Source organism: Heteronotia binoei, chromosome 3 (assembly GCF_032191835.1).
Source record: "Heteronotia binoei isolate CCM8104 ecotype False Entrance Well chromosome 3, APGP_CSIRO_Hbin_v1, whole genome shotgun sequence".
NCBI classification, from domain to species: Eukaryota; Metazoa; Chordata; class Lepidosauria; order Squamata; family Gekkonidae; genus Heteronotia; species Heteronotia binoei.
The window spans coordinates 157,065,242-157,077,876 of NC_083225.1; the positions used below are offsets into that span (position 1 = coordinate 157,065,242).

The window sequence follows — 12,635 nt, forward strand, 5'->3', positions numbered from 1 at the left end:
ACCCTCTGCCAAAACCACAGCACTGCCATTGCAAGGTCAAATTTGGGGGTATAATGTCCCAGAAACTGTGGCATGTGGTTGTATTTACTTGCATGAGCAACAACTCTTTGGAACCAGCTGACAATTTCTTCTAAAGTGTATTACATATTTAACTGAAAATCTTAGTTTTACAATATACATCATCTTTTTTTCTGTTACAACATTTTTTTAAACAGCATTAAAACAAGAATGAAGACAGCAAAAAAGACAAAAAGGCAATTAAGGAAGAACATCTGGATGAAATTTAAGAAATAATTTTGATGGCCAGGTCCAAGGAATCACAAAAACAGTTCTATAATCCTAGTGGGGCTTTAGATCTTTTTCTTTCTCGACTGGCACCCCTGGGTCTCATTCTAGCCAATATGCTTGAACAAACTGGAAGAAAAGTTTCACACGTGGCAGCAGGGTCACTTGTTCAAAGAAACAAAATCCAAATTTCCACAGAGCTCAAGTACCTTTCATTGGAATTTATGTGTATAAACTGCAATTTGGACCCTGGCACTAATCTTATGCCCACATCATGGTCCATGTGGTAACTACTGTTTGAATTTAGAGATGCAATTGAATCTGAAGTTGATGCTGCATAACATAGACTAGAATTCCTAAAAGATTCTGAACCTATGTTTTTATACCCACACCACACAACATAGTATGGCAAGCTGTTACAGAAAGCGAGAGGAGATTATATGTTACATGGGAATCTGCCAAGTAAAGAAAAAAAAATCCACTCAAAATGTTTAGACATACTTAAAGAGGCTTTTTGGAAGCATATTATATGAATTCATATAAAAGAGAATATGTATCATTTTGAAAAGCAACCTGCCAGATTTTTCAATCTGTTGTATATTCAATTTTCAATTCTTGCTACCATTGAAACAACAGAAATCCAACAATGAATTTTGCAAGTCCAATTCACAAATTCTCCTGCCTTGCTCTTCAATTCACATTTTAAAATTCAATCATAATTGCATGGTAATTATATGCAATTTTACATTCCATTAACCTTGCTTTGTTTTAATTATAAAGCTCCTTTGTTAGATTCCTTTAAATTATCCCGTTTATAATTTCAGGCTGTTCAAGGGAGCACTTTAATTCTACTGCACATTCATCAACTGTTTATGTCCTGTTAATTGTTGACAACAGCACAATTGCATTCTCCAGCTATGATTGATGAGCTGCGTTCAAAACTTAGCTATTAAGTGGAATAAATATTTATAACTATTTCTTCTTTGCCAACCGAAAGGACAAAATCAAAAACCAAGGAAATAAAAGCTGGAATATTAAGCGCATGCTCTAATACACATTGCAACCAATATATACATATGACAGAAAAATATGATCACAGTGATTTGTGTCCATTTGTTTTATGTTCACAACAGCAAAGGAAACAATATTTTGGACTGATCAACCGACAGTCCACTAAAATCATTCATAATGAAGATCACAAAATTGCAATGTGTCCAGTGCTTAAAGTACAGCATGATGAATATCAATATACCTGGTTTAAAAAAACAACAACAACTCTGAGGCAAAGGCAAATTATGCAAAAGTCTGCTAAAAATGTCAAAAGTCTAAGTGACTTTCTGGGATGTAAGAAGAGAGTCTTTTGTGTGTGGTTTGCTTGCTTAGCTTGTTGTATATTAAACATGGGTAGTCATGTTAATCTGTCTGTAGTAGTAGATAAGAACAAGCAGGGCTTTTTTGTAGAAAAAGCCCAGCTGGAACTCATTTGCATATTAGGCCACACCCCGATGGCACCATTGTTTCACACGGGGCTTATCTGTAGAACAAGTAGAGCAGGAACTCATTTGCATATTAGGCCACACCCACGGATGCCAAGCCAACTGAATACTGGAAAACATTTCAATAATTTTTTCTTTGGTTCATCTGGCTGCTGTGATGGAACCTTATTTCAGTATTTACTAACATCAGACACAGAACTCATAGTGCTTGGATAGAATCACAGGCTCTCATGTGAAGTCACTAGCAAAGGCTGAATAGCTTGAAGCGTTATTGAAATGTTCTCCAGTATCTGGAAAAGGCATCTTCATTTGGCTGATACATCGTTGTCTTCCTATATGAATGATCTGGAAGTCTGTGGACTCCACCTATGGATATATCTATCTATCTATCTATCTATCTATCTATCTATCTATCTATCTATCTATCTATCTATCTATCTATCTATCTATCTATCTATCTATCTATCTATCTTGGGGGGGGGGAACGGTGTACTTATTCATGTGCTTCTGGTGCATGAGAGTCTTTGTTTTGTTATTATTTAGCTGCTAGCCATTGGCTAGATATTTCACAATATTAGAGTTTTGCAATTTGTTAATTGTAATTCATGCTTTGTGGTTTCTTGTTTTGCATTCCTCATGCTGAGCTTCCTTGTATGTTGAACCACCTCAACTGAGGCACTGAAGCAATCACTGCTGTTGAGGCAGCCAAGCAGCCAGGAGAACTGCTATCACTATTAAAGATGATGGCTGGGCAAGGAACCAGCACTGCTTACGTTGAAGGAGCAGGGAGGAGGGCAGGTGGCCTTGTGGGCAGGGAAGGAAGGGGGTGGGCAGAGCAGCAGCAAGAAGGACAGGGGAAGAGCTTCAAGGGAGAAGAGGTGGTAGTGGACACATCAAATCAGACTGAGCAAAAGAGGTATAGCAAGAAGACAAGGGGGAGGTAGGGGCCAGTGTTGAGGGTAAGGGGGCAAAGGAGTACAGTTTGGATGGGAAAAGTTGGTAAAAGGAGGTAGCAATGAGAGGAAAGGGTAGAGAAATGCCACTGGGGAGTATCAGAAGACAGAGGACAAAGCAGGGACCAGTGAGGGAATTGTCCTGTGGATTTCTCATGGATACCTGCTCATCAGTATATTTCTCAATGTGACCACATCTGAGGATACGCAAATATGGAGATTGGAGTCTGGAATGGACAGGACAGATCTTTCTGCAAACCTCAAAAATGTCCCAGGTTTGTAAAAAAACAAACAAAAAAACCCCCACCCACAAATGATAAAGGAGTTTAAGAAAGAGATGCTCTCAGTGGCTACTGCTAGGCAACCACAACAGTTCTGTCAGCATTCCAGGCTTTGTTTCTGTCAGTTAAGGGCAGTTTTGGCTTTTGAGAGAGGTCTCATTGAGTCCAAGCCTGGGAGCAACTGTCAGACAACTTGATGCTTCAACATATGAAGAGAAATAATACATGTACATTATTAATGTGTGTCTGTTATTTACATGGCATACTACTGGATGAGCAAATTTTAAGTATTCCCCCAATGAGCATGCAAAAGACAATAGATGTCACAAGTATCAACAATAAAATTACTATTATTAGTTGGGTATGTACATTCTGAATTAAAAGACAAAAATAACGAAATCCAGTAGCACCTAAATCTTAACTATTTTTTACATAAAGTAAGAATACACAGAGTTGAATTTATGTAAAAATATTTCAAATTAGCCAAAACAATTGTCAAAAATAATGCTCCTTCATTAACTGTACAAATATACTTTATTATATTATGAACACTGTTTTTGAAAGCAGATGGAGTGACAGATGGATTTGCAGACTGGGTGTCTTAGATTCTATCTGCAAAAAACTCCCCCAAAACAAAAAAACATTGCTGCTTAAGTAAAAAGGTACTTCAATTTCAGAAAAAAACCCTCAAATTTGCATAGGTGAATTCAGGGAATATATGTTAAAATAAATATTTTATGTAGTAATGAATATTTCTCAAAATATCTCTGCTGTAAAACAGTTTAGCTTAAACACTTTTTCCTCAAGTGCTCACTTAGAGCAGATGGCAAAAGTATCATCACCCCGTGGAATTATACACCAAATGACTACTTGTCCAAAAATGTTAAAATTAATTACCTTCCTTCATTGATGAGCTCAATAAAAGCAAGTCCTGCATTCTTTTGAATGGAGTTCTGCCACTCCTAAAAAGGAAGAATAAAACAGTTTTAAATGTTAAAAAGAAAAAAATTGTGTTCGATATATATATAGATTTCTACGATGTTTTCCATGGGTTTCTCAGGCTATGCATATGCACAGTCTTATGAAATCTCCATTCTTCTGTGGGGTTATAATGCTATAAATAATACTGCACAAGTATATACCAAAATGTTAAAGCAAACGAAATTTAACCTTAATCCAATTTAAGGTTTAATATATGGTCTGCTTTAGTAAATGATCATTAAAACAAGACTTAAAACATGGAAATAGCTTGACACCAGTTCCTAAACTAAACATTTATTTACAGTCATTTTGCAAATTAAAGGTTTACTGGAGAAATTTGGTATAACAATTATGCAGTGAATTCTAAACAAGATAAAATTCTATGTTTAGCAGTGAAGCTAATTTTAAAAGTTTACTGTGTACTGTCAGTTTTATGTCAATCTCTGCGACAGCAAAATGAACATCCTAAATTATTTTTTCCATAATTAGAAGAATAATCTGCCATCAGCTTAAACATGATCTCTAGCAAGCTCAGCAAATGACTGTTCTGTTGCTTATCTAGTTTTCACTGCATATTTTAAAGTAAGTTTTATGTTTCATCCAACTACCATTTGCAATTTCCTTAGGGAAATTTTAGGAAACAAGATGTAAATTGACTTCTGACCCTAACAACAACTGAGAATGCAGAATACATATGATCAAAATAAATAAAATAAGAAATAGTATTTCAGAAGATTCCTCATTTTCCCATGTTCATCATTAAAAATTCAATGTATTTATTACATTTACACCTCACTTCACATTTTATATCCTCCTGCGCCCCTCCTGATTGTGAACACCTCTCCCCTGGTGGGATTTGGGTGTTAGGTGGACTCATTGCTATATCATGGCAGCAATGTTTGCTGCCATCTAGTCTGCACCCATCCCCTGTGCATGGTGCAAGAACATTTTGTAGCCTGGTGGCAGGACAATCCCTTCTTGGGGCCTGGGCCGTGCCCCACCAGTCTAGACAGGGAGGTTCTCCGGTTGCCACCAGTAGGTGGTGAGGTAGAGGTAGCTGTGCAGCTGACTGCTCCAGAGATCTGCCTTGAAGCACATGGTTCTGCCTTCTGTTCTGAAGAGCTGAGCCTTGACCTTTGCCTCTACAGGATGGTGCATAGCAGGCAACACTTGTCAACTCATGGTCCTCCATTAAAGGATGGAGTACCAGGGAGCAAGATGATGCAGTAGCTAGCAAAAGGCTATGTCCTTCATGAGGGAGAAGGGTTGGCCATCCACCACAAACATCTCGCTGATGAGGCAAGTGACTGCTTCCTGGGCCTTCTATTCAGGCCTTTTGGATGGCACTGTCAGTGTCCCTGGGGAATGACCTCTTGGAGGGTGGCCTGCCTTGATGTCCCACCCATAGCATCCTGAGTCTAGGCAGCCCTCCACTTATCTCTGCTGAAAGGGAAAGCATCTTTTCTTCTTCCTGCTGGCTGCCACTCTTTCCTCCAGCAGCAATATAGTTAGGTACACCCTTGGCAGGTGCTTGCAGAGGACAGAGGAGGAAAGTGTTGGAGGTTTGCCCCCCTCCAGACATGGGTGGGGGACATTCTGCCACAAAGGGGTCACTGGGGAAGGTGCAAAATTTTCCCCAAACTGGGGGCTGGAAATTTGGCCTTGGAATTGGAGAAGGTGGGAGGCACTGGTTTTCAGTGGTGAATTGGGAGATCAGCAGAGGTGAGGATGCCAGTCATGCAATGGTGGAAGATTCAGCAGAGGTGACACTGAGGAAGAACCTTGCCAACTCTCTTGAGCCTGCCAATGCCAATCCTCTGGTCATGCAAAGCTGTCATGTAGCCTGATCTCTCTTATGTGGCCAAGAGTCTCTTTTCCTGCCCTCCCCACCAGAGTCCAGAGCAATGTTCCCTCTAAGCTGAGTTAGTCTGAGCTAGCTCACAGTTTTTTAGCCTCTGGCTCACACATTTTTGTCTTAGCTCAAGAAAAATGGCCCCAGAGCAAACTAATTTATGCACTAGCTCAAAACTTTAATGCCAGTAACTCATGAAGTAGAATTTTTGCTCACAAGGCTCCACAGCTTAGAGGAACTATTGATCCAGAGTGAGAAGATGCTCTCCCAAATGGAGATCTTCTCATCCCTTGCCTGTCCTGCCTGGATCCGGCCAGGGTGGACAAGTTGCCCTTCCTCAAGGTAAATCTCCCCAAGCTGGGCTGCCACTCTCTGGACCTCACAGAATAAGATCCAAGCCTCCCATAGTCCCTCTGCGTGTCCCTCCATTCCTCCTCCTTTCTGGGTCACTGGCTTGTGGACTGTGGGTAGCACCCTTGGCACCTAGACTGGAGATTGGCTGCTTCTGCTGGGTGGGAGTGGGTTGGCTACTACTTGACTATCTACTTGGGCCCATGTCAAAACGCTGGGGAAGTCTGGCTTTCTGCTCTTCAGAACCCGCCTTTGGAGATATGTAATAAAATTGAATTGATAAATAAATATGTAATATGTTGGTCAGAGTGAAAATATGGCAACTTGAATTACTTACTGATAATGTGTTACTCAGGGTCTTTAAAAAGAAGATGGAGGTATCACTTTGATTAATTTCTTACAGGTCATATCTACTTACTTTCACCTTTGGGGCCAATGAAAAAGTGTCATACAGTTTTTCATTTCATAATGTGAAATTCAACAAAGGCTTGCCAGTTAATCTCAGAGTTGTAATAATGTGAACAGGAGATAAATAAGATGTCTGATGTAAAGAATGCTGCTATCTAAAAGGAAATGATGCCTACATATGGGTGATAGTATTACAGTGGTATTCTCATGGTGGGGGTAAAAGCAGTCCAGGTGATATTCATAACAATTATTAAGTAGTTGCTTTCCCCTTCATCCCTGTCCACCTGCAGGTACAGTATGCTATTTCCTCCTGACCCTACCTGCCATGCATAACCCATCTGTGACCGACATGCAGGTCAAGATGTTAGTAATTACAACAGAAATAACAACAGAATGGCAGAAAACATACATGCTCTTCTCAGAAGAAACTGGACTTTCATTTATTTCATGGTAGTACAAGGACCCTATTTTTATTTATTTATGATTTATATCCCACCCTTCCCACGAAGGTGGCTCAGGGCGGCTCACAACAGATAGTCAAACATAAAATTAAACTCCTCCAGCCATGACCTCTTGGTTAGTGAGGTCCCCATCTTATTTTAGACTTAGTTGTTTTAATAGGTACAACTTTTACATCCTAAGTGCCATGGGGACCTGAATTGTAGAGAGTCTCTTAAAGGCATCTGGGTTCAGCCATGACACTGGAAATTCCCAGGGGCCGAGAGAAAGGGTGTGCTCACATCATAAAGTACAATCTCCCCCAGCTCAGAGTTCTCAATAACAATAAGAATCCACTTCATTTTCAATAACAAAAGACTTCTCAACACTGGAATATCCTGGCATACCCCAGAGACATCTGCCTAACCCAAAGAGTTTCTGTTACAGTTCCATTTTTTCCCTTTACTTAGAAAGTCAAGAAGGGCACTAAAATTATTAATTTACATTCTATCCTGTTTCAAGAGCTATTCGGACTCACTCAAACTTTTCTGCCAGTGCAGATCTGGCTCACTTCAACCTAATTAACATATGTTAATCATGTTGCCTCACCCAGGTTCTTTGGGTCCATGCAGATTTGACTCATAGCAGCCTAATCAAGGTATTTTTTCCACTTTTCCCCACCAATGTCTGATAGCAGTTAACTTTAAACCAGCCAGCAAGAGACAAACTTTTTATCTTTATGCCATTCAAAACCAGGACGGCCCAAATCCCACCTACCCTGGGGATCTTTTGTCCGTAAAAGAACTCACAGCTTTGGAGTTGACTAATGTGTGACACAACTTGCACTGGATTGCAGTGAGCTGCAAGAGAAGCTCACCAGCCATTAGGTACAGCTGAGCCTGAATAAAAGCCTTTTTTTAAAAAAAGTATTTGACTTGGTTTATACTGAGCGCGCACCCCTAGCCATGCATCCCACTGGACCCATAGAACGGGAAATTAGCTTTAAAAAGGGGTCGTAGAATGGAATAATGTAAGACCTTGGTCTACGTATATTGGGTGGATCTCAGTAGAGGTTTAAGGACTTGATATTAGAAATAATGTATGAAACCTCTCTAAACATACCTATATCTACGTTTGTTTACCCTACTTTATTCTGCAGGAGAAAAGCCATTGTACCCCCTTGTCTTGCTCTGCTCTGCTCCTACTCATAAGCTCTGCTCTGCTCCCACTCATAAGCATGAGATTCCATGATTCTGTGAGATAAGTAGGGAGAGAGAACTGTCATTGAGAAGATGGAGAAAATAGCACTATTCCTTCAGTGAAGGAGAACTTAAATTGTAGAACATGCTGTCACAGAATGTAGTGGTGTCTACAAGTTTAGTTAGCCTTACAAATAGACAAGGAGGATATGATTCATGAATGGTTAACAGCCATGATAATTAAATGGAAGCTGTATGCTGAGAGGCAGCAAACCTCTGAATAGGGTGTTAAGGAGAAGTATCAACAGGAAAGGCTTTGTCCTACATGTCCTGTTGATATGTCTCCTGGAATAACTGACTGGCCACTTTGTAAAACAGAATGCTAGACTAGATGGGCCATTAGTCTGATCTAGCATGGCTGCCCCTATGTCCATACACTAAATAATTACAATTAATGAGTGTTAAACAGTGGAAAGGTTTAAAAAGATACTATTCTTAAGGAGGTCAGGAAATCAGCAGGGGGAATTACTTCATTTAATACACACAAATTATTATGGGATTATTGACAACAAAAAGTCATGGCTAATAATTTTTATTTAGAAAATGTATTTTAACTTTAAAAAAACTCTTTTAAAATGTTTTAATGATGTATGTTCAGGAGAAAGTTGATTTTAATGGTTTTATAATGTAATTTTATTGTGTTTTAAATTTTTAGCTTTAACTACCCTTATAAGGGCAGAAAGGCAGGATATAAATTTTATTAATAAATAAAAATTAGACAAAGACATGGAGTATAGCTCCTATAAACAATATTAGTCAGGTTAGATAAATGTAATGTACATGTTCTGAGAAAATGTACCTTTAAAGGAGTACAACCTAAATGTACCTCTAAATGAGTACAAATGAGTATTAGAAGTAGGAAACCAGCCAGGGAGGCAGTGGGGCCCTTGGATGAACATGGGGTAAAAGGATTACTGAAGGAGGATAGGGAAATGGCTGAGAAGCTGAATGAATTTTTTGCCTCCGCCTTCACTGTGGAAGATGAGAACTTTTTGCCAGCCCCAGAACCACTAATTTTGGAAGGGGTGTTGAAAGACCTGAGTCAGATTGAGGTGACAAAAGAGGAGGTCCTACAGCTGATAGACGAATTAAAATCTAATAAGTCACCGGGTCCGGATGGCATACATCCAAGAGTTCTAAAAGAACTCAAAGTTGAAATTGTGGATCTTCTAACAAAAATCTGTAATCTTTCACTGAAATCTGCCTCCGTTCCTGAGGACTGGAAGGTAGCAAATGTCACTCCCATCTTTAAAAAGGGTTCCAGAGGAGATCCGGGAAATTACAGGCCAGTCAGTCTGACTTCAATACCGGGAAAGTTGGTAGAAAGCATTATCAAGGACAGAATGAGGAGGCACATTGATGGACACGGGTTATTGAGGAAGACTCAGCATGGGTTCTGTAAGGGAAGATCTTGCCTCACTAACCTGTTACATTTCTTTGAGGGGGTGAACAAACAAGTGGACAAAGGAGACCCGATAGATGTTGTTACCTTGATTTCCAGAAAGCTTTTGATAAAGCTTTCTACTTTATGAGCTGCTGGCATTAAAGTTGTGAGCTACTAGCATTAAAATAGTGAGCTACTGGTAAATTTCTTTTGATAAAGAAAGCATTATCAAGGACAGAATGAGGAGGCACATTGATGGACACGGGTTATTGAGGAAGACTCAGCATGGGTTCTGTAAGGGAAGATCTTGCCTCACTAACCTGTTACATTTCTTTGAGGGGGTGAACAAATATGTAGAAAAAGGAGACCCAATAGATGTTGTTGAAAATGACTGGTTTGGAGGGTGGAGTCTATGGCATTGTACCTGTCAGTTCCCACTCCTCCTCAAAACCCACCCTCTCCAGGTTCCACCCCTCAAATCTCCAGGAATTCCCAACCTGGATTTGGCAACTCTCTCTCCTTCTCAGCTAACTTTCACATTGGGAACCTGGGTCTGGTAGACCCTGCTCTAAAGCGCTGGCTGCCACATCACACTGGCTGTCATATGGGGAATGCTGCTGAATAGGATCAAGCAGCCAGGCCTAGTTAAGTCACGCCAGTCAGGTGGCATCAAGTCACGCATAGGGAGTGCTGCCGGGCCTAGGGTAGGAAATCACCAGGTGGAGCTTGAAGATCTCCTGGGATCACAACTAAACTCCAGACAACAGATCTCTCTCCCCTTGGAGAAAATAACTACTTTGGAGGGTGGACTCTATCCCATAATATTCAGCTGAGGCCTCTCCCTTCCCCAAAATCTGGCTTCCATGGAATCCACCACAAAATCTTCAGGAATCCCCCAACCTGGAGCTAGCAACCCAAGTCAGAACCAGCCCCCCAAAAGGCCTGGAAAGGGCCTCCTCCCCCTGCCTCTTACTGACAAAACCAAGCTTGGTTGGCTAGCAACAGGCACTGAGCAGAAAGCAAAGGAACACACAGGCCTCCATATTCCCTCTATCTGTTTCTCTCTCTGTACCTAGAATAAAATGTCATTCTGCTGCCAATGAATGCCATTTTTTGGCTATGTCTCTCTGGCTGCTTGGTTCCTCAGAGGATGAGGGGGAAGAATCCACAGACAACTGAGGGGGGCGGGTTCTGTGGCTGTTTCCCTCCTTCTCCCTCTTTCAGCCAATTAAGGGAAGGCTTTCTTTCTCTCCTCTGTGAAGCAGCACCTCAATCCTCAGCCAATGGAATGCAACAGACCTGGTTGACAGGCCAATGGTTTATGGAGTGCACCCCACAGTGAATATCATTCTGATATTAAGTTCATGTGGTAACTTTGGTCCAACTACTCTTTCAGCCTAACTTATCTCACATTTTTATTGTGAGAATAAATGTTTTAAATTAATTAATGTAATAAAAGAGGGTGTGGGAGAGAGAATTTTGCCTTGAATTCATTAGAGGGAAAGGTGGGATTGAAAAAACAACTTGCATCATGGGAATATGTAGCAAATACCTATCATATAATTTAAAAAAACCCTTTACCATGTAGCTGAAATTAATTGGAGAATATAGTAGCAGCACACCTAATAAAGTACCTTGTGTATTTTCTTCTTTTATTAAGAGCCAGCATAGCATTCTTTCAAGGCAACTCCTTGTCTATTCAGCCTATACCACATACTGCATGCTAAAATTTTGTGTCCTGATTCACTAGGCCTTAAATTTAAAATAATTTCAAATGCCTCTTGACATGTACAATTTTTCATTTATTTATTTACTTTATTTATACTCCCTTTTTCCCCAAAGAAAACCCAAAGAAGCTTATATCATTTTCCTCTTCATTCTATCCTCACAACAACCTCTAAGGTTCAGAGTATGTGACTCATCCAAGGTCATCCAGAGAGCTTCAATGGCAGAGTGGAGATTCAGACCCGGGTCTCCCAGATCTCTTCCAACCAATGTTCCCTCTAAGCTGTGGAGCTGTGTGAGCAAAAATTCTACTTTGTGAGCTACTGGCATTAAAGTTGTGAGCAAGCAATTTGACTACTACACAAATTAGTTTGCTCTGGGGCTATCCTTCCTGAGTTAAGACAAAAGTATGTGAACCAGAGGCTAAAAAAACTGTGAGCTAGCTCACACTAACTCACCTTAGAGGGAACTTTGCTTCCAACACTTTAACCACTATGCCAATCTGACTTTTATACTAGTAAAAAGTTGCTGAAAAGCAGCATAACCAATTTTCTTATAAAATATTAACTGCAAATATGTTTAGTTTCCATTCTGGTGTTCCTAAAATGTTTCTTATTTTGAGGATTTTGTACAAAATAAAACCTGGGCAGTAGTAATTTCTTATTGCACGCTCCAAAGAATTTAAATTTTCACAATTTTATGACATTACTATTTTGTGTTTCAGAGACAACATGAAGTAGTTTAAACACAAGCTGTCTGAACTCAGTTACTCAGTCAATTCATATTTATGTATTAAAAAATGAAAGCCTTTTCTGAGCCCCCTGGGATTGCCTTAGCTGCCCTTACACCACAATCTAACTCTCTCTCATGTCACCATCCTAGTCATTCATCAATTTCTGACATCTTCCCCTACCCAGTCTTGTCTACCCATTGTAAAGTTCAAGCCCTCCAGGCAGAGACTGCATCATCTCAGTATTCTATCAAGTATCTAGTGCATTGGCAAAAATAAATGTAACATATAAGGTTAGGAAAAGCTACAGCTTCATTTGGCAGTTTTCACATTTTCCTGTTGCCTTTGATGTACACAGAAGGAAAGACAGGCAATTGCAGGGAAGAAATGGAAGGAGGGATGGAGATCATCAATTCTCCTCCACAATGCCCCTCACCAATCCCAGCTTGGAGACAGAGTTCACTCAACAGGAGGAGAAAAGTAGTTGTCGAG

The 12,635-nt window shown here is 40.1% G+C and overlaps 1 protein-coding gene across 8 annotated transcripts in view; it reads right to left on the minus strand.

The window, feature by feature from the left end:
* The window catches only part of NBEA (neurobeachin), a 581,951-nt gene that overhangs the window by 345,389 nt on the left and 223,927 nt on the right, over positions 1-12,635 (minus strand). For all 8 annotated transcript variants that reach the window (XM_060234688.1, XM_060234693.1, XM_060234692.1 and 5 more), the window contains one exon: positions 3,913-3,977. In XM_060234688.1, coding sequence (XP_060090671.1) covers positions 3,913-3,977 — 65 coding nt within the window. The remainder of the gene's footprint in view (positions 1-3,912; positions 3,978-12,635) is intronic.